Genomic DNA, 24083 nt, shown 5'->3' with positions numbered 1-24083 from the left:
GCACAGGGGAACTGTAAATCTGTGCACAGAGGGACATGGATCCTTGCACTAGTGCACAGGGGAACTGTAATTCTGTGCACAGAGGGACACGGATCCTCGCACTAGTGCACAGGGGAACTGTAAATCTGTGCACAGAGGGACACGGATCCTGGCACTAGTGCACAGGGGATCTGTAAATCTGTGCACAGAGGAACATGGATCTTGGCACTAGTGCACGGGAGGGACGACTGTAAATCTGTGGAAAAAGGGACACGGATCCTGACACTAGTACACGGAGGGGGGGGGACTGTAAATCTGTGCACAGAGGGACATGGATCCTGGCACTAGTGCACAAGGGGACTGTATATCTGTGCACAGGTGGATCTGGATCCTGGCACTAAAGCACAGTATGTCTGTGCACAGAAGGGTGCATGTCCCTGACTCTCCCCACATATTCTGTGGGTCACCCCCGCCCCTGGAGCCCCTTCTCTTTGCCCTCCTCTCCTGTAGCTACAGCCATGAACCTGCAGCCTCTCCCTCCCGCTGTCGCTGTCTCTCCTCCTTCCCTGGCACCAGCTCTTTGTTCCTAAAGCTGTTCGCTGCCTCTCGCTCCTCCCTTCCACACGCCCCCCCCCGCCCCTGCCAGCCCCATCAGGCAGGTGCAGCCGGTCCCAGGACCTGCCAGCCCTCAGCACAGGCCTCCCGTTGGCAGCCCTGTTCTGCCAGCCCCACGGGAGTGAGAGCCCCTGGCTCCCCCCACCCCGCCAAGCAGGGTGGGACCGATACACTTTGCGCCCGCCTTGGGGGGTCCTTCCCACTCCTCCGCTAGCTCCTGCCTGTCTCTGACCCCGCACGCCCTGGGCTTCTCCATGTATGGCGACTCCTATATCCATGGCTTCGAGGACTCCGAGGTGGTGAGTGGGGGTGCTGGCTTGGTGAGGGGGGTGGCAGGGAGCCCCCTCCCTGCGGGGCTGCCATTGGTTGGGGGCTCTGGGTTTCTGGCAGGCCTCCCCCTGGTTATTTATACAGCACCATAGCCGCGGTGGCATTTCCAGCAGTGCTCCCATAAGGTGGTGAGAGTGGGTGCCGCGGGCAGGGGGGGGCTAGATGCTGAGCAACAGCTGGCACGCTGGGGAGGCTCAGAGTCTGGGGTGGGCGCCTATGCTGGCATGCAGTGGGGGTGCTGTGCTGGGAGCATGGATGTTACAGCCCTCCCCCCCCCCGACATGGGGCAGTGGGTTTTGTCTCTGCGCCTGGCAGGGGAGCGCCAGGTTGGGAGGGGCTGTAAGGAGTCAGAGATGCTCTTGGCTTTGTCAGAATGGGGGGGCAGGGATGCTGGAGGTGAGGTGCCTGGCAAAGGGGGTGTGCTGTGCCCTGAGCTGGGGGAAAGTCGCTCTGCTGGTGCCAGGTGTGGGGGCACTGTGCCTAGAGAGGCTGCTCCGCGACCCCAGTTAGGTCAGAGCTCTGGAGAGCCCATGGCTGCGCCTGCCTGCAGAGGGTATCCTGGGACCGTCCCAGCCAGGCCATGGGGCTGCGCCCCCCCGGGACAGCTCCCCCACAGCTAGACTTCACGGCTACACCACAGGGCCAAGTCAGCTGGGCCAAGGAAGGGGTCGGGGATCAGGATCACAGCTGGGGCAGGAGAAGGCCAGGGCGTGGGGGGATGTGGGAGGCAGAGGCGGAGGGGGACAGGTGAGAGGAGAGCATGGGGGTGCTGGGACAAGCTGTGCCCATGGCAGTCGGGCTGAGCCTGGCAGGGGCAGCTGGAGTCGCTCCCAGGGGAGGCGGGGGGAGCAGCTTTTCAGAAACAGAGCAGGGTACCTATAAATATTTCACTGCAGCTTCTGCTTTTGTTCTGGGGACGCAGCAGGAGCCGTTCATTGAACCAGGCGTCTCCCGCCGAGGGGGTTGGGGGCAGAGTAGCCCCCCTTTCCCAGCTCACCCAAACAGCCTCTGCACGTCCCCCTGCCTCAAGTGCCCAGCACCAGGTCAACGGGGCACACTGGGGTTTTTCACCAGCCACGCTGCCTAGGCCGGGGGGTGGGAACTTGTGGGGGAGCTCAGCACTGGGGTGTGACAGGGCCAGGGGCTAACAAGGAGTAGAGTGCGGTGAGGGGAGCTCCAGGGGACAGGGTGTGACGAACTGGGAATGTTCTTAACGTTTTCTCTGAATACTGTGTTGGTGCCTCAGTGTCCCCTCTGCAGTTCTTAATATCTAGGTGGTGGAATCAGGGTGTGTGATTGCTGCAGAGGAAGGGGCCAGTGCACCTAAATGCCTGGCACTCTGTCTCCTGGCAACTGATGGCCTGGGCCCCTCCCCTGCAAAGGTGCCAGCTGAAGGTGTTGGAGACAAAGGGATCAGGTGACCTCCTGGCCCGGGAAAGGGGCTGAGCAGAGAGGAGGGGCTGGAGGGGTTGTTAGTCTGGAGCTGGCTGGGGATGAGGAGTGAAGTGCAGACGGGGGGGGTCTGGCTCACTGCCCCCCAGAATGTACCCGGCCGAGGGTTCTGGGTCTCTGTACCTACAAGCTCTGTGTTAGACCCTGTTCCTGTCATCGAATAAACCTCTGTGTTACTGGCTGGCTGAGAGTCACATCTGACTGCAAAGTGGGGGTGCAGGACCCTGTGGGCCCCCCAGGACCCCGCTGAGGCGGGCTCGCTGTGGGAAGCGCACGGAGGGGCAGAGGATGCTGAATGCTCCAAGGAGAGACCCAGGAGGTGAAGCCGTGTGAGCTTCTTGCCCTGAACAAGTCTGCTCCAAGGGAGAGGAGGCTCCCCAAAGTCTTGCCTGGCTTGGTGGGGAGCAGTTCCAGAGTATCGCCCGGGGACTCCGTGACACAGGGTGTGGGGACAGCTGGGGGGGCTGGATGCTGTTGAGAGATGGAGGGCTGGCGAGGTGCTGGGGGGCAGGGGGGAAGCAGCCGGGCAGGGTGCTGTGGGCAGTGGGGCAGGCTGTCCCACGTTAGCCGTGGCTGGTGAATGGGGCGCAGGCTCTGAGGGCTGGAGTGACTCAGCCCTCAGCATGTAGCTGGGTTGTGCGAGGTGCTGCCCAGTGAGGTCGGGCACCCACTGTGGGCACATCTGCTTGGCTCTGAGGTGCGTGAGCTGGCGCTAGGGGGCCGGATAATCCAAGGAAACAACAAAACCGCCCCCTCTGAGGCTGCTGATGCCTGGCATTTCCCAGGGTCTGCGGAGCCACAGGGATCCCTGGGATGGGCCGTGAGGAGTGTGGGCGACATGGGACCTGGCGGCTCCTCTGGGTCTGTGTCCCCAGCCAGCAAAGGGTTAAAGGTCACTGCAGGGTCAGCATTTCCCCGGGGGGGCACTCAGCTGGGAAAGGAAGGGAAGGTGTTTCTGGCTGGTACAGGGGGCCGCCCCACCTCTGGTCTCCCTCGTCTGATGCCCCGTCCTGCTCAGACCCTGCTGTCTGGCCCAGCAGGCTGTGAAAGATGGTGAGGTCTCCCCCGCCCCCGTAGTCATTTCCCTCCCCCTGCCATGTGGAGCTAGAGGGTTCATAGTACCAAGCTGGCAGGGCAGTGAGGCAGGGCTCCTGCACTGAATAATGGGGCTGACCAGTGGGGCTGGAGTGAGTCCCACCCACACACCCTCTCCCTGTGACCGGGGCGTTCACGGGGCTGCCTGGAGGAACTCAAACCCGGAATTGCAGAACTGCTAAGTACGGTAGCCTATCGCTGAAATCCACCTTCCCCCTAGCCGAGGACTGGAGGGGAGCAAATGTGACGCCGATTTTTAAAAACCTCAAGGGGATCCTGGCCCTTACAGGCCAGTGAGTCTAACTTCAGTCCCAATCAAACTGGTGGAACCGATAGTGAAGAGCAGAATTATCAGCCAGAGAGATAGGGAAGAGTCAACCTGGCTTGTGTCACGGGAAATCGCGCCTCGCCAATCTATTAGAATTCTGTGAGGGTGTCGACAAGCATGTGGACAAGGGGGATCCAGTCAACTAGTGGATCTGGATTTTCAGCCTGACCTGGACGAGGTTCCTCATCCAAAGGCTCTGAAGGAAACTACATAGCCTGGGATGCGAGGGGAGCGCCTCTCGTGGGTCAGTAACTGGCGGAAGGACAGGAAGCAAAGGGTGGGAATAGATCTGGACAGGGCCTAGGGCTGCTCACCGTATTCATTAGTGATCCGGGGAAAGGGAGAAACAGGGAAGTGGCGAAATTCCTCGAGCTGGTTCAGCCCAAAGTGGGCTGTGAAGAGCTACAAAGGGACCTCCCCAAAGTAGGGACAGGGCAAGCAAGTGGCAGCTGCAATTGGGCGCTGAGCGGTGCAAAGGAACCAGCTCTGGAGGAGCAAATCCCAACTCCACCCAGACAGTGATGGGGTCTAACGTCGCTGGGGCTATCTGAGCACAGAGCCTGGAGTCGCCTGAACTTCCGCCAGTGATCAGCCAGCTGGTGCCGCTGGGATCTGCAGTCGTGTTTGTTCATTCGCTCCCTGTAGGCCTGGCAGGTGGGGAGCGAGAGTGGAGCTGGCAGCCACAGCGGCTCAGTGTTTACCCCCGGCTGGTGCTGGCACGCCCTCTGCTCGCTGGCATGGCCCTGCTGCTGACTTCACCCTCACTGGAGCCGGGGATTTGCTCCCTCTGCCATCTGGGGTGGAGCCTGGGCCAGGCGCGGAGGAGGGGGGCTAAGGGACCATTCCCGTCCCCGGGGGCTGCACCTGGACCGGCCCCTGAGCAGAGCTGAGGGAGGGCAGGACTGTCTGACGCCACCAGCTGCTCTGTGCCTGCTGCCACTTAAAGAGACATGCACGGCCCTGGGGTGGCTGGCCCTGGGCTCCCCCTATGCCAGGCTCCCCATCCCCCAGTGCAGACACACCAGCCCCATGGGACCCCCTCTCTCCCCATCCTTCAGTGCGGCAGTGCAGTGCTAGTGCAGAAAGTGTCGTGCCAGTGCATCTTACCATAGCCTTGGGGCTTGCACGGCTACAAGCCACATTTCACACTAGCAGCTACACTTGGGGGTCGCAGGGGGGCACCTGCAAGGTGTTATTTTAATCACCTCAGGGGCTGTCAGCAGTACCCACCGCCCCGTATTCTCCCCCACTCCCCTCGAATATCCCAGGGCAGGTCTGGGGGAGTCAGTGCTGTCCCCAGGAGCACAGATCTGGGTGGACTTTGAGAGGTGGGGGTGGGGGGGGTCGGCGTCGGGGCGCAGGGCTTCTGGGCTACAGCCTCGCTGTGCGGGGGAGCTCCCCGTCCTGTGGCGACAGCACTCAGGCTCCCCTTCCCTGCAGGGCTCAGCCGATTCCTACACCAGCCGGCCGTCCTTGGACTCAGACGTGTCCCTGGAGGAGGAGAGCGAGACGGCCCAGCGCGAGGTGGAGAACCAGGCACAACAGCAGCTGGAGAGAGCCAAGGTAGCCGGGGGGAAGCTGGGGGCAGCCCTGACTCTGCACGGGAGGGGTGCTGCTGGCTGTACTGGCCCACGAATCTGGGGCCCTCTAGACCCTTCCTGGCAGCCTGCTCCAGCAGCAGTAGAGGGCCTTGGACACACGCAGCTGGGCAGCTTTGCTGCCAGCCACTAGAGGGCAGCGGTGAACACGCACAAACATGCGTGCACACGCTTAGCCAGATGATGGAGTATCATAGAGGTGAGGGTCCCGGAGTCCAGCCCCACTCCCCTTGGCCCATCCAGTGTGGCAGACCCTCCTTCCCACGGCCCAGGATCACTGCCTCATACCACTGGGCCCATGGTGTGACGCTGGCCGGCTCCTGGCTGCAGATGGCACGGAGGGTGGGGGGCCACATGGGCACCCAGCTGCCTCGTACTGACCCCCACCCCCCTGCTCTCTCCCAGCACAAGCCGGTAGCATTTGCCGTACGTACCAATGTCAGCTACTGCGGGGCCCTGGATGAGGAGTGCCCTGTGCAGGGCTCCGCCATCAACTTCGAAGCCAAAGATTTCCTGCACATCAAGGAGGTGAGTCTGGACTTGGCCTGGGGCAGGGCGGGGAGCCAGGACACCTGGGTTCTGATGCTGGCTTTGCCACCAGCTCCCTCAGGGATAGGGTGCTTCGCCCACCCCCCGAATCCCATCCTTCTGGGCCCAGGGCCAGCTACTCTGCCCAAGGGCAGGGCTTGCGCTCACCCCTATAACAGCCCCTGCTGGTGTCTCCCCAGAAATACAGCAATGACTGGTGGATCGGGCGGCTAGTGAAGGAGGGGGGGGGACGTCGCTTTCATCCCCAGTCCCCAGCGGCTGGAGGCCGTGCAGCTGAAGCAGGAGCAGAAAGCCAGGTAAAGGGGTCATCAGCGGGAATTCTATGGCCCTTTCCCCCTCCCCTGCCATCTGGCCCCCACGGGTCAGAGCCACCAGCACAACGCCCACCTGCACCTTCAGCACCACAGCCCAGAGCTCTGCCGCTGAGCTACAGGGAAGCTCCCTTAGCCGGCAGCAGTAGCAGGCTGTTACCCTGTGTTGGGACCAGCCATGGGGGCAGGCATGGCGCGCAGTGCAAGCTGTGTGGGCATGGTACACACAGAGCTCCCAGTGGATACCCCCCCCGGGGGTTTACCCACTCCCCCCGGGGCTCCCCCTCTACTCACTGTGGCTTCTTCCCAGGAGATCTGGCAACGCCTCCGGCCTCGGGGACCCCAGCAAGCGGCGATCGCCTCCCCCGTCCTTAGGTAATGGCTGCAGCGCAGGCCGGTGGGCAGGTCCCACGCGCAACCCCAGCCCTCCCCGCAGCACAATGTGCCAGCCCCCCCAACCTACCTCCCTTCACTGCCCAGCTCCAGCTCCCCCACCTCTGCACACCACCTCCCCACACACACTCACTGCCCAGCTCCACATGGCGGGACACAGACGAGGCTGGAGGGGCCCTATGGGCTGATCCCTTCTCCTCTCCTTTGAACTCACCCCTGGGGCTGCCGAGGGGCCAGTGCCAGGAGTCCCACCCTGCCAGCTGCCACGTCCCCCTGGGGTGAGGCGCTGGCTTCACCTGCACTGTGACCCTGCCCTGGCTGCACCCTGGGCCGCCCCCGGCAGTGGGGATCATGGGCTGGGTCTTGCCAGGATAGGTGCAAAGGGGTGGGGGTGGGGGGCAGCTGCTGCTCAGCTCACCAGATGAGAGGGCTGAGCACAAAGCTGGGCCAGGCAACCTAGCGCTTCCCCCCCTGCAGTCAGGGGGATTCTGGGGTGACTCTGGGCGAACCGTGCTCAGGACTGGGGCCTGACCCCATCCCCGCAGTCTGGGGGACTCTGGGGTGAACCTCGGGGAACTGTGCTCAGGACCGGGGCCTGACCCCCCACAGTCAGAGAGACTCCAGGGTGACCCTGGGGGAACCGTGCTCAGGACTGGGGCCTGACCCCCTGCAGTCAGGGTGACTCCGGGGTGACCCTGGGGGAACCATACTCAGGACTGGGGCCTGCCCCCCCCCCACAGTCAGGGGGACTCCAGGATGGCCCTGGGGGAACCATGCTCAGGATTGGGGCCTAACCCCCCCCCCCCCGTCCTGCAGTCAGGGGGACTCCGGAGTGACCCTGGGGAAACCGTGCTCAGGACTGGGGCCTGACACACACACACACCCACCCACCCACAGTCAGGGGGACTCCGATGTGACCCCGCTCTCCCCACACTCAGTCTCCCCCAGCTCGTCGCTCTCTGCGGCTCCCAATTTGCTTTCACCAACCGTTTCTTCTTTCCTTTCTAAAAAGCAAAACAGAAGCAAAAGCAGGTGAGTAGTCAGGGCAGGTTTTGCCTGGTTGCCAGCAGGGGGCAGCGTGAGCGGGTGCTGAGGTGGGGACGCCTGAAAGGAATGCAGCCACTTCTGGGGCAGAGCATGCCAGCATGGAACTGCTGAGCCCTTTAGGGCCAGAGGGGAAGGAGAGATCCGTGTGCTCAACTCAGGCTGCAGGGTGGGGGTTAGGGAGGTCCAGCCTCAGTGGCCTATGGGGGCACGGATTTGACCAGGACACCTGGGTTCTCTGGGGATCTTTGATGAACACCAGCCTGTTGGTTCTAAGGCCCCTCCAAAACTGGCAATCCAGCGTCCGGTCCCTCTGTCTTCGCCTCTGGGCTGGTTCCCCCCCATGTGCTGAGCGGCCCTCACCTGCGCCCAACCCCACTCTCTTGCAGGCAGAGCACATCCCGCCCTACGACGTGGTTCCCTCCATGAGACCAGTGGTGCTGGTGGGCCCCTCCCTGAAAGGATATGAGGTAGGAGGGGCATGGGCGGAGCCTCACAGGGGATTCCCCAGCAATGGCCCCACCCCCAGGCAAGGCAGGGGCTGTCTGGCAAAGGGAAATGTGGGCTGAGAACTGGGTGAGATTGGGGGTGCCCCCAGGGGAGGCAGGAACCCCATTGTTTTGGGGAGCCCTGTTGCTCAGGGAAGGGGAGATGCCCCATCGCTGGGGGGCAGCAGAAAGGGAGAGGAGCCCCATTCCCCGGGGGTGGGGCAGGACCCAGGGAATAAACCATGGGGACACGTCTGACCCCACCGAGGGCTCCATGCGGCAGGGAGATCTCCCAGGCACCCCCCTTTTATGCCTTGGTCGGCTCCTGGTACAGTGCCCCATGCAGTAAGTGCTGCCCGTCTGACCCCTCCAGAAGTTTGTGCTCCCATTACGCTGCTTTCACAGCTACCATGGGGCCAGAGCCCAGAGCCTCGGCTCCCAAAGCCCTGCCCTCCAGCTAAGGGAGAGTCCCTGCCTGCTGTCGGCAGGAGAGGGGCTTTGACACACAGTGGAGCAGTTCAGACCCTGTCCAGCAGTGGGCAGTGGTGCACGCAGTCACCCAAGAGCCACAGACACAGGCCCAGTGGCTCTGTCCTTGTCTGCACCTGCCCCTGGCACCCTGCTGCCCACCATTGACCACAGTGAGCAGATGGCAAGGCCGTGGCATCCTGGCACAGCCGTCATCTCACTCCCATCCCAGCTGGCACATCCTTCCCTGGTGCCATCTGCTGCCTGGCCGTGCCTGCGTGGGAGGAAGGGCTGGCGCAGGACTTGCCCCTCGCTGACCCCCAGCCCCTGGGGAGGGGCACGATCCCGCTATGGGATGGAGCACCAGGCTGGCGTAGGGCATCCTCTGTACCCCTGGGCTGGCTGACTGCGCTGTCTTTCTGCCCCCCAGGTGACGGACATGATGCAGAAAGCGCTCTTCGACTTCCTCAAGCACAGGTTTGATGGCAGGTGAGCCCTCCCCCCCCCCCCCGAGGCTGTGTCCGTCCCCCTGCCCCAGAGCCATCGGGGCTCAACTCCCCCTTGGGGAAGCCCTTAGCCCGGCCGGCCAGGGGTGTGCGTCAGACCTGCCCTGGCCCCTGGGGGATGCCCCTGCCCTGCATGTCACCATCTCTCTCCCTCGTCAGGATCTCGATCACCCGCGTCACCGCCGACCTGTCCCTCGCCAAGCGCTCCGTCCTCAACAACCCGGGCAAGCGCGCCATCATTGAACGCTCCGCCACCCGCTCCAGCATCGGTGAGTCGTGCCGCGGGTGGGGGGCTGTGGGCAGAGCTGGGGTAGCCCCCCCCCACACCTTGGGGGCTGTGGGCAGAGCGGCAGCAGCCTGCCCCGGGGCCCCCCCGCCAGGTCAGACTGGAGGCTCCCTGAGCGAAGGACACGGCCCACCCCCACCTCTGCTGGATGCCCCAGGACCTGGTGTCTGGGGTGGGGCAGAGATTGGCTACGGGCTGCCTGGGCGGGGTAGCCAGGGTGCTGCTGGGAGAGGCTGATCTGGGACCCAGAGCTCAAAACTCCTCCCCAGCCACCCAGGCAGTGCCAGGCGGCTCCCCTGTGCTGTGCAGCCGCAGGCACCCCAGGGACAGGGTGGGGACCCGCAAGGGAAGGGTGCTGGCAGGGCTGGAGGGGCTCACGTGCTCCCTCCCCCAGCTGAGGTGCAGAGCGAGATCGAGCGCATCTTCGAGCTGGCCAAGGCCCTGCAGCTGGTGGTGCTGGATGCCGACACCATCAATCACCCGGCTCAGCTGGCAAAGACCTCGCTGGCCCCCATCGTGGTCTACGTCAAGGTGTCCTCGCCCAAGGTGAGCGAGGCCGGGGCGGGGGGAGAGCCCCTAGGGGCCGGGCTGCACCATCAGGGCAGTGCTGGGATGGGGGGGCTGCCCCCTACTGAGCCCCTGCAGCACAGCACCCCCTGGCGAAGCATTGGGGTAGCCCTGCCTGCTGCAGGGAATGCGCCCCCCCCCGGCTTTTCTTTAGTGACCTCCCATCCATGCCTGAAGTGGGGACTCCCCATGGGGGAGCTCTGACTGTCCCAGGAGGTGGGGGGACTCCCCATAGGGGCAGGAGGGCTCTACCTGGCCCAGGAGGGGGGCTCCGCATAGGGGCGGGGGGCTCTGCCTGGCCCAGGAGCGGGGGCTCCCTGTGGGGCTAGGGGGTCTCTGACTGTCCCACCCTCCCCGGCAGGTGCTGCAGCGGCTGATCAAATCCCGGGGCAAGTCCCAGGTGAAGCACCTCAACGTGCAGATGATGGCAGCAGACAAGCTGGTGCAGTGCCCACCGGTGAGTGGGGGGCTGGAGGTGGGACCCCGCGAACTCACAGCCCTGGCTGTGTCATTTCCCCCTCCCCCCCCCACAGAGCCTGGTGTTCCCATGCAGAGCCCCATGGCTGCTGACCAGCCTGCTCCAGGACCCCCTCCCAGCCCCACCTCCCCACTGAGCAGGCTCTTTCCTGGCCCCAGGAGCTCTTTGACGTGATCCTGGACGAGAACCAGCTGGAGGACGCCTGTGAGCACCTGGCCGAGTACCTGGAGGTGTACTGGAGAGCCACACACCCCCCACTGGGCGGGCAGCCCCTCCTGACGCCACCCGCCGCCATCCCGGGCCTGCAGGTACCAGGGCTCTGGGCTGGGCACTAGCCCCATGGATCCTGGCACACAGCACCCCGTCCAGAGTCCCCCTCACGCAGGGGGTAGTGTCCCTTCCTGCCAGCTGCTGCCCCACATCCCAGAGGCGGCTGTATCTTGTTGAGTGAGGGGTCACAGCCTAGCTCTCTGCCTGCAGCTAAGGGGGCCAGGACCAGGCGCAGTCTGGCTGGCCCCCTAGAACGCCTTGCCCTATGCCCCCTCTGCACTGCTCCCCGTAACCCAGTGCCAGGCCCTGGACCCCAGAGGCTGCGGTGAGACAGGCCCTCCCCCACCCCAAGCTGTTTGGCAGGGGGAGCCCCCCCACCCTCTGCTCTCAGCCACCATTGCCTGTCCAGCTGAAAGGAGGCCCCGACCCTGTCTCTCTGCCCCCCAGAACCAGCAGCTGCTGGGGGAGCGGGGAGGGGAGCACTCCCCCCTAGAGCACGACAGCCTGATGCAGTCCGATGAGGCGAGCGAGACCTCCCACAAGCCCTGGGCGGCCACCTCGCAGCACAGCGCCCAGCCCCTGGAGGACGAGTACCCAGACCCCTACCCGGAGCTGTACCAGCCCCACCGGCACCACAACAGCGGCCTGCACAGCGCCAACGGGCACTACTCTCAGGACCGGCTCCTGCAGCGCGAGGCCGAGCAGACCCACAACGACAGGAACAGGCAGTGCACCAGGCCCTGGGCCAAGGACAGCTACTGACGGGCACCAGCCCGGGCTCGCCCACCGACTGCACCGCTCCCCACTGTCAGAGCAGCCCCATGGAGCCTGGCCTCCCAGCCTTCCCCCAAACACAGCCCCCCTTGCCAGGCGTGCAGCCCCTCCTGCAGCTGCTGGGGTCACACACTCCCTAACTGGACTACTGGGGGGGAGGAAAAGCCATCTGTCCTCAGTCCCCCTGCCCCCGCTAGGCATTGCTCAGACAATCTCCCTGGAGGGAACCCCCCGGCCAGGGCACTGTTCTCACCCTGTCCAGCTGTGAGAGGAGAGGACACCTGGGGTCTATGCACTGGCTGGCCCCTGCTCCAGGCCTCAGTTTCCCTGGTTAAAACTGCATAGCTGGCAGTGCTTGTTCCAAGCCCCTCCGGCCCCCTTGGCCTCTGCCATGGGGCTGGGCTGGGCTCCCTGGGGCAGGGCCTGGGAGTCCAGCTAACGGCACAATTTGCTAAGTGCAAAACCCCTAAGGGGAGGGTGAGGAGCCTGGATGCTGCCCCCCTCCCCTCCTTCAGTGGAGCTCAGCCCTGATTCCTCCTCAGCCTGCCCCCCACATCCACCGGCCCGGCCCCATGGCCCACACCCATAACCACTAGCATCCAGCCACGACACAGAGAAGCCTGTGCATAGTGCACCCCACTGCCCTGGACTGGCCACTGTGCGCCTGAGGGGGGCACAGGTGCTACCCGACTAGCGGCAGAAGGAGATTCCCCCCTGCCTCGGGGGGGCCGGGAAGCATGGAGCGGCCACGGATTTGTTACAGCTCTTGTATAGGAAGCACTTGCTGCCCTGACAACCTGTAGCCTGTTTAACAAAGAAGCGTTTGCAGTTTAGAGATGGTGTTTGCGTGTTTGCCAGTTAGGGCCAGAACCCGGCAGCCTGTGCTCACTGAGGGGCGGGGGGGGGCAAGGGGCTGGGCACCAGAACCCCCCAGCCTGTGCTCACCAAGGGAGAACAAGGGCTCTTTCCAAACCCGACCTCCCAAACCCATGGGGAGTAAAACTTTGCAGGTGGCCCTGGCAGCACAAGGGGTCCCACTCAAGCATGCAGCAGCTCCCCCAACTTCTATGGGCTCTGTGGATCAGGGCCAGGGCTGGCCTGTCCTTCCCCCTGGGGGCATGGTAGGGGTCCCCGCAGGCAGAGGTGGAGGAGCAGCGTGGGAGCTGGTTGAGACACAGCCCTGCCCTGTCCCCTTACCACATCAGGCCTGGCTCTCCCCGGGCACCCCGTCCAGCCACAGGGGGTGAGGGCGGCATGGCCAATGTCCTGCGCACACAGACGCTCTCGGCAGCTTTATTCCTGCTTTTCGCCTCAGAGTCAACAAGAATTTATACATAAAAAAGGGCCCAAGCGAGAATCCCACTGGCTGATGGGAACACAGGAACAACGCCCCCAAAAGGATAGCAGGTGCCAGCAAAAGCTCCTGGGAGCTAGTAGGGGCCAGATCTCTCACACCCCCACCCCCACCGCTGTCCCCATACCAGGTGAGAAGGGTTTGGCTTAACCCCTTAAAACAATGGGTGGAGGGGGCTCTGCCCCCTCAAGGCCAGGGCCCCCCTGGGGAGAGGCAGCCTGCGGGCACTGCTGAGCCCCACGGCCTCGGCCGCCTGCAAATGGCAGGAGTTGAGGCTACAGGCTGGAGGAGGGAGGAGCTGGCTGGTGGCTGCTCAGTCCCAGCTTTTCTGCACAGGGACCAGCCCCTGACACTTCCTGGGAGTCAGGACTGGATGGGGATCAGGAGCCGGGCACAGCCCCACCCCGCGGGGGACCGGAGCACAGCCAGCCTAGTTTGGTCCTAGGTGTTCTCCTGGCAAGCACTGTCCTCGGTGGAGCACCGGGACCCAGCCTGAGGGGCCTGGCTCCGGATCCAGGCTCTGTTTAAAGCTCAGGCCTGGGAACACAAGGACAGAGTTGCTGCCCCAAACGGGGGCTCTTCCTCCATCAGTCCCGCTTTGACCGAGGGGCTGGGGGTCACAAATGACCTGCAGAGCTCCCCGCTGAAGGGGGAGGCTGGTTACAAAGGCCAGGCAGCTCCTGGCACCCCAAGTCTGCTGGCTGGTAGTAGAAGGCAACCAGGTAGCCAGGACCCAGCTGTTGAAGTCCCACGGCTCCCTGGGACTCAGGCAAAGATGGTCTCCTCCCGTCTCTTCTTGGTGAGGATGGTGCCCGGCTTGTGCTGGGCATCAGGGTGGTTGGCCAGCTCCGGGGGACACGACGATACCGGGCTCTCCAGGATGGCTTGCTTCAGGTCATAGAAGACTGTGGAGTCCTCCTTGGTCAGGAAGGTGATGGCCACTCCACTCTTGCCGGCTCGGCCCGTGCGGCCAATACGGTGGATGTAATCTACACAGAAGCACCATGGACAGATGGTGATTTGCCACTGAAATGCAGCCACCTCTGGGGTGGGCCATGGCAGCTGCACAGCAGCAGCTTAGCCAACTGTTGGAATTTAGGCAGGATGTTCGGATTAATCAATTGCCCAGGGATCTTTAACGACCCCCTGGTTTGTCTGCTCTGAAAGCTGGTGCATGCAGCAGCAGAGCGCCCCCAACATGGGGTCAGCCCTGAGCCCCCCACCCTGCAGCTCCCTGTCTTTTCCCTGGTCGCTGCCCATCAAAGTGCTGAGCCAGGCGACCACACTTAGCTGTGGGGAGAGGGGTATGCGCAGGCCTCTCTCGAGGCCAGCTCTGCCCCCACGGCCCAGACTCACCTTCGATGTTCTTGGCCATGTCGTAGTTCACCACCATGGACACATCCTGGATGTCGATACCGCGCCCAGCCACGTCCGTGGCTACGAGAATGTCCTTGGCACCGGCCTTCAGGTTGGAGAGGGCGAATTCTCGCTGCTCCTGGCCTTTGCCACCGTGCAGGGTGCAGGCGTTATACTGCAAGGGGGGAGAGGGGAGACCATAGAGCAGGGCTGGGGCAGGAGCTGACCGCAGGGCTGCCCACGGGGCCAGCAGGAGGGACGTGAGAATTCACCAGCAGGTTCCTGGAGGGCCTGGGGTGGATCACACAGTTCCCATCAGGGTGCACCCAACAGCCCCCCGGGCTTGGAGCAGGGCAGGGCGGACATCTCATCTGCAGCCCACTTGCTCGCAGGGCAGTGGGGGAAGGGGCTGGATGCAGAATCGGGCAGCACTAAGGAATGGGGGCCCTTCCTTCTGCAGCCCCCCCCGAGGTCCCAGGCTGACGAGGCAGATCCTGGCACATGTGGCTCTGCAGAGGGATTCAGGAGGTGCCCCAGCAGGCTGGATCTGACCCCGACCTGAGGGCTGCAGTGCAGGATCCTCCCACGGGGTGGCAGTAACTCACTGAGAGTTTAAAGCGACCAGGCCAAGCACGCCAGCAGCAGGAACCCCACGGCCCTAGAGAGCTGGTCAGGCCTAGTTCTGAGTTCTGACCCAGACCCATCACCACCTGTGTCGACCCAACCCCTCCCCTCTGAACCCAAGTTAGTGCCATCGCCTCCTGCCCACGGGGTTGGCACAGCAGCAGCAGCTGCGTACCCAGCACCTGCCATCCACTGCCCCGTGGTGCCATGCACACTCCCGCCAGAGCGCACACAAGCCAGCCCTGCCGACCCGAGGGGTCTGGCTGTTTTCCCACCGGACTCGAACGCTGCTCAGCGTGCCCGACCCATGAAGCAGAGCTGGGCTCCGCCAGACGGGCAGGGGCTGGGACCAGGGGAGCAAGAGTCCCCAAGAGCCACTCAGCCCTGCCCTGGCCCCGCAGGGTGGATATGGACACTCCTCAGGGGCTCACACGTACCCCCATCTTCTCCAGGGACTTAGCCAGCACGTCGCAGCCCTTCTTCTGGTTGACGAAGATGATGATGGGCGGGTCGAAGCCCTGCTCCAGTATGGCCAGCAGCTTCTTCCTGTTGGGGAGGGGCATAGAAGGGTGTGTCAGCAGGCAGGACACGCTCAGGCCCCCACAGCTCCCACAAGCCTCACCAGGCTGCCCTCCGAAGTGCCGTCCATTTCTTCAGCATGCTCCAGGACAGCCCCTGCCAGAGCCACCCCGTAGGAACCTGGCGGATTTCCCGACACCCTGCCCTGCCCCCACCTGCAGCCCAGCTCCAGCGAGAAGCCCCCCAGTGCAGCCCCTGCCGGCCCACCCTCATACCTCTTCTCCCCCTCGGACATGAGGAAGACCTTCTGTTCCACGCGCTCGTGTGGCTTGCCGGCCGAGCCGATGTAGACCACGGCAGGGCGGCGCAGGTAGCTGCGGGCCAGGCGCTCCACCGCCGGGGGCATGGTGGCCGTGAACATCACAGTCTGCAAGAGAGGGCCTGTCAGAGCAGCAGCTCCCGAGGGCTCCTCTGCCGCCCCTCTCTCCAGGCCAGTCCTGGGCAGCGAGGGGTGCGGGACCCAGCTAGGAAGGCCCAGGACACACTGGGACCCAGGGGAGAAAGGGCTGAATTGCCCCTCGACTGGCCTGTCTGTGCTCACCCAGCATCCACGTGGGGCCCAGGACCTCACCCTCCACCTGGCTCCCAGCCCTGTGTCTGTCCCCCTCCCCTTGGCCCCAGCCTCCCTGGGGGAGGTGCATGCGCCCTGCTGACCTGTCTGTACTTGTGCTTCCCCGACTCGAAGTTGGCCAGCATCTTCTCCGGGTCCTCAGCCTCGTCGGTGTCAGGTTTCTGGTTGGTGACGGGCATGTGCTCCAGGATCTTCTGCACGTCGGGCTCGAAGCCCATGTCGATCATCCTGTCTGCCTCGTCCAGCACCACGTAGGTGCAGCGGCTCAGCACCAGGTAGCGGTTCTCTAGCACATCAATGAGCCGCCCAGGCGTGGCAATGACAATCTGCAGGGGGTGGCAGGAGGGTCAGAGACCGTAGAGCCCAACCCTCACCCCCCGCAGTCTTGGCACTCACCTCGCAGCCCATGCGCAGCCGGAAGCCCTGGTCCTCCCGGGAGATGCCCCCAATTACAGCCACTGTGCGGATACCCAGAGGCTTCCCGAACTTGATGGTCTCCTCCTCAATCTGCTGGGCCAGCTCACGGGTCGGGGCCAGGATGATGGCGTAGGGGCCCTGGTCCGACTCCTCAATCCTGCAGGCGACGGAGCACGTGTGGGACCATTTCCCCCATGAGCCAATCTTTCCCACACCCCAGGAAGCCCCTCTTGTCCCCCAGGCCTCCGGCGTACCAGGGCCAGCCACCCCTCCTCTGATGGGGGAAGGCAGAGCAGAGAGTCGGCCTCACCTGTCGATCTTGGGCAGCGTCGTGATCCACACCAGCAGCGGGATCAGGAAGGCAGCCGTCTTGCCGCTGCCGGTCTCAGCCACACCGATGATGTCGCGGTTCTGCAGGCCAATGGGGATGGCCTGGCGCTGGATGGGGGTGGGCTCCTGGATGGACGGAGAACAGAGACACTTAGGACGGAAAAGAACCCCTGTGCCCAAGTCTGGCTTCACCAAGGAGAGATCAGGGAGCTGGGAACTGAATCCAGGAGTCCTGGCTCCCTGTTCGCACTCCCCGCCCAAGACAAGAGTCCTAGGTCCGGATCCAGCTCCCACCACCAGGCCGAGCACCCTTGAGAGCCTAGTTCGGATCTGGATTCCCATCCGCAAAGGGCCAGTCACCCATTGTCCCAGGAGGTGCAGGCAGGCCTCAGTTCTCACCTTGTAGCCACACTTGTCTATCACCTCCAGGATGTGGGGGGGCAGGGAGGAGTCCTTCCAGGAGCGGATGGGGTTGGGGATCTTGCCCCCCTTGGTGGTGATGCTGTAATCCTCGCGGAAGATACGCCAGTCCCTGTCCGTCATCTCATCCAGCTTCTTCTGGGACCAGTGCCGATCGTCCCAGCGCTGCTTGGCCTCCTTCTTCCGCAGCTTACGCAGCCGGGCCCTGGCACCGGGGAGGGGAGCAGCTCAGGTCTCACTCATACTCTGTCAACCAGCCCAGAGACGACACGGCCCAGGATGCACTGGGCCACCCTAAGACCCACAGAGGCTCCACATCCCAGCACCTCCCTGCACAAGTCTAACCCAGCCCAGGATCCCCAGAGAAAGGGTAACCCAGCCCCAGCCATGCCAGCTGGCCATTCCGTCCTGGCCTGAGCCCGAGCCCACAGCGGCTCACTCACTCCTCCTGCTCCTTCTCCTCCAGCGTCCGCCTCTTCTCCATCAGGTCCCCGTAGAAGCGCGACTGCTCCCGCTTCTGCTGCTTCAGGTCGATGCCGGCGATGAAGCCCCTGCCCAGCAGCTGTACCTGGTGCCGCTCCTTGTACCTGTGGGAGAAACAGAGCCTGCTGGCACAGGACCCCCTGGCAGATCTCAGCGCAGCGTTCCCCCCTCAGTGTCCCCTTGCAGACGGGGGCACCACTCAGAGCAGGCTTAGGGGCCAGGTCTGGTCCCCATTACCTCAGTGCAGCTAGCCAACCTACTATTTCACACCCCTCAAGGGCACCAAGTTCCCCCTCCCTGGGACTGCTGCGTCCTGACCCCTACACTCTTCCATGCCCTGCACTAACCACTAGCCTGACTCCCCTCCTGGACCCAGGAGTTCTGACCCCCCCAGCTCCAACCACTAGATCCCACTCCCCTCCCAGAATGGAGGGAAGAACCCAGGAGTCCTGGTTCTCCATCTTCCCTGCTCTAGTAAACTACCCTCCAGTCCCAGAACTGCTAGATGGTTTTCCCTGACCCCTGTATGGATGGCTTCTGTGTGCTTCCATCTTCCCTGTGCCTGCCCCATACAGATTGGGGTCCAGCACGGACTGTCCGGTCTGCCCCACCTACTCACAGTGGGTTGTAGTCGATGGACGTGTCCTCCGACGCATCCCACTCAAAGACGAACTTTCGGTCATTCAAGTGCCGGGTGCGTCTGCGCTTCTTGATCCCGCCCAGGTACCGCTCCTGCGTGGGGAACCCAGTCATCAGCCCCACCAGCCTCCAGCCCCACCCCAGAAAAGAGTCTCAGTCTCACTGAACCCATGGAAAATGAGGCCTGGAAAAGGGGAGGGACTCATCTGAGGTCACAGAGCGAATCCAGGGGGAAGAGAACCCAGGAGTCCTGAATCCCAACCTCACCCCTTGCCTCCCAGGGCCAGGACAGAACCCAGGAGTCCTGGCCCCCCAGCTGCAGACCACTCTTCCTGAGCGTCTCCTTTGCCATGGAGGGGGGGCAGGGGCAGCGCTGTGACTCCAGAGAAGCCCCGGGCACGGCAGGTACCTTGATGGCATGCAGCTCCTTGCTTTTGTCCTTCTCCTCACGGATTTTCTGTCTCCCCTCCTCATCCTCGTTGCCGTTGGTCTCTCGTTCCATGCGTTCCCGACGTTCCCTGCGCTCGCGCTCCTGGGGGTCCTCTGCGGGGGGGGGGAGACACAGGACATCACACACCCAGGGAGAGGGGAAGGACTTTCCTTCCCAGTCTCACTCCCTTCACCCCATGCAGCAGGGCTGCCCAGAGCGTGTTGCAGGAGAGGGGTACATACCCATCATCTTCCTCCCTAGATCCTGAAACTGCTTCCTCTTCTTCCTCTCATCCTCCAGCAGCCTCTGCCGCTCCTCCACCTCCTGCTGACGCCGCTTCAGTGCCTCGGCCTCCCGCTCTGCCTTGGACAGGAACTTGGGCTGGAGGGCAGAGGGAGCAGTGAGCATGGCCCTGGAACTGTCCCCAGAGCCGGGGCAGCGCAAGCCAGCACCCACACAGCCTGCCCTGGAAAGGGGGCTTGGAGCCTTTGACCCACTCTGGTGAGGCTGCCAGCCCAGAGGCATCACAGCCAGCTTTGGGGGACAATAGACCCACCAGGAATCAGGCTGAGAACCATCCGCTTGGTGCCCCAACCACCTCCAAACCCAAAGGGGAAAGGGGGCCACGTCTGCTCTGCTGCAGCAGTGGGGGAGCAGATGCCCCTACAATGGGGGTGGGGAGGACACAGTCTCACCTTGGCCTCGGCCTCCTCTTCAGCTTTCTTCTTGGCCAACAGCTCCTCCAGAGACAGAGGCTGGGCCTGGAAACACAGGGCGTTAACGTCCCCAGAGCCAATCCCCGTCCCCAGCCAGGATCACTGGCACACCCTTCAGCCCAGTTGCCACAAGCTGTGCGAGGAGCGACCCCCCTGGAGCGTTGAAGTGCTCGGGGGTTCCCTGCACCAATCTGGAATGCACCGTGCCCGCCCAAGACACCAGGAGACTGAGCCAGACACAAGGCTGCGATGGGATGGGGGGTGAGGACAGGGACTCAAGTCTGTGCCTGCACATGCAGGGAACACGCCTTCTGACCCACAGAGGGGCGGCCCCTTCATAGGGGGCTCTGGGGAGCCCTGCCCGGGATCCATGCTCAGCACTGAGCTCCCAAGGAAGGCCCAGAGACGAGCAGCAGAAACGCTTGGGGGACAGGGACGGAACAGACAGGCTCAAGGGAGGACCCCAACTGCTACCGTGAGGGTCAGGGGGGCTGGACCTGGGGAGGCAACCCAGAGGGAGAGCGCAGCGGCTGAATCAGGACCAATGAGACACAGCAGCGGGGCTGCCTGCCTGTTGCACGCTACAAGGAGCCAGCCCAGGCAGATACCCCCCCCCACCACCCAGCACAGCTCCCATGGCCCCTCAGTCCTTTGGTGCCTTCCCACCCCCACTCCCACCTTCTCCTTCTTCAGCGCCGCATCCTCCTCCTCCTCCCCCCTCCGCAAATCTCGCTCCCTCCGCGATTTGGAGTCTTTGCCTCGGCTCGGGGACAAGCTTCTGAGTGAGAGAAAAAGTGGACATGAGATGTGCTCCCAGCTCCACCCCCAGCTTGACACCTCCAATGCTCCCCCATCCGGCAGGGCTGGGGGCCACTAGCCCACTGATCTTGGTCCCACACTCGGCAATCACGGCAAAGGCTCTAGGGCCCCATGGGTCCCACTTAGTCCAAAACCACCCAGCTTCCTCCTGGCGCAGGGCCGCTCGGGCTGGGCTCTCCACTGAGGAAGCTCTGGCCAGCTCCAGCCTTTGAGAGCAGGCCCTGCCAAGCAAAGCCCAGACGCAGCAGAAAGTGGGGCTGCTGGCTCAGCAGGGGACCTCGATCAGCCCCCCACCTCGGGGGCAGGACACGTTGTGCTGCTGGAGCCGACATCTCCTGGAGAAGTGACACCAGAGCCCTTCCCCACTCACCATGGTTATGGGCTCCACAGCGTGACAGCAGGAGCCCCAACATCTCCCCATATCCCAGCCCATGAAAGGACATTCTGCTGCCCACATCCTCCAGCCCAGCAGGGGCTGTTGCCTCTGCTCATTTCCAGTTTAAACCTGATATACAGGGATGGCTGAGCAGTGCTGCTGTGTGGTGCTGCGCCCCAGAAGTGGCTGCACTCTCATGACACCGCAGGTGCAGGCAAGAGAAGTTGGGGCATGAGGGTTTACCTGGAGCGTTTCCTGTCCTTGTCCCGCCGGTGTCCATCTTTCTCCCGCTCGCGATCCTTCTTATTCCGCTCGCGCTCCCGCTCTTTGTGTCTCCGCTCCCTGCGAGGGCAGAGCCCCAAGGAATCAGTTAAAACCCAGCCTCACTCCTCGAGCAGCCCCACAAGTCCCCTCCAAATCAGTGCCACATAGAGCCCCAGGCCCTGCCCCAAACCTGGCACCTTCCCCCCACCCCCTTCTGGTGCAGCCGCAAGCCCCCACCCCTCCGCCCGACCCAGGTGTTGTCACCTCTCTGCTGACTTGGACCTGGAGCGGGATCTGGACCGGCTGCCCCGCCTCCTCTCCCGGGACCGGTGCCGCTTCCTCTCCTTGGACGGGGAGCTCTTCCTGTCGCGATCTCTGTCTGGGGAGCGCGAGCGTTTCCTCTCCTCCTTGGGGGGTGACGGGTCCCGCTCCTTCTTGTCGGGCACTTCCCCGGCCATCTGAGGACCAGGAAGAGCCATCAGCGGTGGGGGGACCAGCCCTTCCCTGGGCTCCTCAGGCCTGGCACTGCTCCCAACCCCCGCAAGACTCACACAGGGCACAACATGGGGGGCTGGCCCCAGGGTGGGGGGCTGGGAACGGGGCCAGGGGTCTTTCCCGGCTATGGCCTGGGACAGCCGTGGGGTGACTGGGGGGTCACGGGGCGTGGACCCTTCTAATTTGAGGATAACGGTAAACCCATTACCATGCCCCCACGCCGGGGAGAGAACCCAGGAGTCCGGGCTCCCCCACCGCCCCGGGGAGAGGACACAGGAGTCCGGGCTCCCCCCGCCCCGGGGACTGGACCCAGGAGTCCGGGCTCCCCTCCGCACCCCCGCCCCGGGGAGAGGACCCAGGAGTCCGGGCTCCCCCCGCCCCCCCCCACCCCGGGGACGGGACCCAGGAGTCCGGGCTCCCCCCTCCGCCCCGGGGAGAGGACACAGGAGTCCGGGCTCCCCTCCGCACCCCCGCCCCGGGGACGGGACCCAGGAGTCCGGGCTCCCCCTCCGCCCCGGGGACGGGACCCAGGAGTCCGGGCTCCCCTCCGCACCCCCGCCCCGGGGACGGGACCCAGGAGTCCGGGCTCCCCCTCCGCCCCGGGGACGGGACCCAGGAGTCCGGGCTCCCCCACCGCCCCAGGGAGAGGACCCAGGAGTCCGGGCTCCCCCCGCCCCCCGGGGACAGGACCCAGGAGTCCGGGCTCCCCCACCGCCCCAGGGAGAGGACCCAGGAGTCCGGGCTCCCCCCTCCGCCCCGGGGAGAGGACCCAGGAGTCCGGGCTCCCCCCTCCGCCCCGGGGAGAGGACCCAGGAGTCCGGGCTCCCCACTCCGCCCCGGGGACGGGACCCAGGAGTCCGGGCTCCCCCCCGCACCCCCACCCCGGGGACGGGACCCAGGAGTCCGGGCTCCCCCCGCCCCGGGGACTGGACCCAGGAGTCCGGGCTCCGCTCACCTCCCCGGCTCCTACTAGGCCTCACAGCCCCTGCGCAGCAGCCGCCATCTCAGTGCCCCACGCCGGGCCCCGCGCAGAGCAGCGAGCCGTGCCGCGCGGCATGCCGGGAAAGCGAGTCCGGCCCAGCCCGGCCCGCCGCCGACGGTTCCCCGCTGCAACTACAGCTCCCGGCAGGCACCGCGCGGCCGGCCACTGGAATGCTGGGAAATGTAGTTCCCGCCCATTGTCCAGGGGCTGAGTCCAAGACAGCGCCTCCTGCTGCCCCCATCCCATTACTGCCCCAGCCTGCCCTGGTGCTCCCGCCCCTACCGCGACCCCCATCCCACCACTGCCCCAGCCTGCCCTGTTCACTCACCCCACCAGCCTACCTTGATATTCCCACCTCCATTCCTGCCCCCCCATTCCACTACTGCCCCAGCCTGCCCTGGTGCTCCCGCCCCTACTGCTACCCCATCCCACTATTGCCCCAGCCTGCCCTGGTGCTCCCACCCCTACCGCTACCCCCATCCCACCACTGCCCCAGCCTGCCCTGTTCACTCACCCCACCAGCCTACCTTGATATTCCCACCTCCATTCCTGCCCCCCCATTCCACTACTGCCCCAGCCTGCCCTGGTGCTCCCGCCCCTACTGCTACCCCATCCCACTAGTGCCCCAGCCTGCCCTGGTGCTCCCGCCACCACTGCTATCCCATCCCATTACTGCCCCAGCCTGCCCTGGTGCTCCCGCCACCACTGCTATCCCCATCCCATTACTGCCCCAGCCTGCCCTGTTCACTCACCCCACCAGCCTACCTTGATATTCCCACCTCCATTCCTGCCCCCCCCATCCCACTACTGCCCCAGCCTGCCCTGGTGCTCCCGCCCCTACCGCTACCCCATCCCACTACTGCCCCAGCCTGCCCTGGTGCTCCCGCACCTACCGCTACCCCATCCCACTAGTGCCCCAGCCTGCCCTGGTGCTCCCGCCACCACTGCTATCCCCATCCCATTACTGCCCCAGCCTGCCCTAGTGCTCCCGCCGCTACCGCGACCCCCATCCCACCACTGCCCCAGCCTGCCCTGTTCACTCACCCCACCAGCCTACCTTGATATTCCCACCTCCATTCCTGCCCCCCCATCCCACTACTGCCCCAGCCTGCCCTGGTGCTCCCGCCCCTACCGCTACCCCCATCCCACCACTGCCCCAGCCTGCCCTGGTGCTCCCACCCCTACCGCTACCCCCATCCCACCACTGCCCCAGCCTGCCCTGTTCACTCACCCCACCAGCCTACCTTGATATTCCCACCTCCATTCCTGCCTCCCCATCCCACTACTGCCCCAGCCTGCCCTGGTGCTCCCGCCCCTACTGCTACCCCATCCCACTATTGCCCCAGCCTGCCCTGGTGCTCCCGCCCCTACCGCTACCCCATCCCACTACTGCCCCCAGCCTGCCCTGGTGCTCCCACCCCTACCGCTACCCCATCCCACTACTGCCCCCAGCCTGCCCTGGTGCTCCCGCCACCACTGCTATCCCCATCCCACTACTGTCCCCAGCTTGCCCTGGTGCTCCCGCCACTTGCCCTGGTGTTCCCACCCCCATTCCTACCCCCCATCCCACTACTGGCCCAGCCTGCCTGCTGCCCTTCCCCCACCTAACCCTTCCATTAGCACCCCAAAGCCACCTTCTATGCCCACATTCTGCCTCGCAGCCCCTGCTGCTCATCCCACATGCGCAGTCCAGCTCT

General features: G+C 64.5%; 2 protein-coding genes across 2 annotated transcripts; one reads left to right on the top strand and one right to left on the bottom strand.

The window, feature by feature from the left end:
* The first annotated feature begins 703 nt into the window (after positions 1 to 703).
* On the top strand, positions 704 to 13529 carry CACNB3 (calcium voltage-gated channel auxiliary subunit beta 3). The gene is given in 14 exon segments (XM_030554850.1): positions 704 to 893; positions 5240 to 5362; positions 5803 to 5925; positions 6126 to 6167; positions 6169 to 6242; positions 6568 to 6632; positions 7663 to 7682; positions 8084 to 8164; positions 9081 to 9139; positions 9316 to 9425; positions 9837 to 9988; positions 10371 to 10466; positions 10646 to 10795; positions 11205 to 13529. Coding segments are annotated over 14 exon segments (1455 nt in total). The 5' UTR covers positions 704 to 848; the 3' UTR covers positions 11520 to 13529.
* On the bottom strand, positions 12809 to 22472 carry DDX23 (DEAD-box helicase 23). The gene is made up of 17 exons (XM_030554849.1): positions 22360 to 22472; positions 21174 to 21367; positions 20889 to 20987; positions 20129 to 20228; positions 19430 to 19495; positions 18977 to 19115; positions 18714 to 18847; positions 18285 to 18397; positions 17626 to 17769; positions 17162 to 17387; positions 16743 to 16888; positions 16412 to 16589; positions 16099 to 16341; positions 15660 to 15811; positions 15303 to 15411; positions 14242 to 14416; positions 12809 to 13874 (listed from the first exon to the last, which is right to left on the bottom strand). The coding sequence occupies exons 2-17, from the start codon at positions 21365 to 21367 to the stop codon at positions 13651 to 13653; spliced, it is 2442 nt and encodes an 813-aa protein (XP_030410709.1). The 5' UTR covers positions 22360 to 22472; the 3' UTR covers positions 12809 to 13650.
* Positions 22473 to 24083: the final 1611 nt, after the last annotated feature.

The sequence above is a fragment of the Gopherus evgoodei genome, chromosome 3 (assembly GCF_007399415.2).
Source record: "Gopherus evgoodei ecotype Sinaloan lineage chromosome 3, rGopEvg1_v1.p, whole genome shotgun sequence".
Lineage (NCBI taxonomy): Eukaryota > Metazoa > Chordata > Testudines > Testudinidae > Gopherus > Gopherus evgoodei.
Note: the sequence above shows the minus strand (reverse complement) of the source record. Positions and strands in the feature narration are given on the sequence as shown.

Excerpts from the sequence above, each read along its gene's own strand:
- DDX23 (XM_030554849.1), bottom strand. The coding sequence starts at position 21,367 with ATGGCCGGGGAAGTGCCCGACAAGAAGGAGCGGGACCCGTCACCCCCC. Across the intron at positions 20,229-20,888 it reads AAGGACAGGAAACGCTCCAG|AAGCTTGTCCCCGAGCCGAG; the intron begins GTAAACCCTCAT and ends TCTCTCACTCAG. Across the intron at positions 17,388-17,625 it reads GAGGAGAAGGAGCAGGAGGA|GGCCCGGCTGCGTAAGCTGC; the intron begins GTGAGTGAGCCG and ends CCCCGGTGCCAG.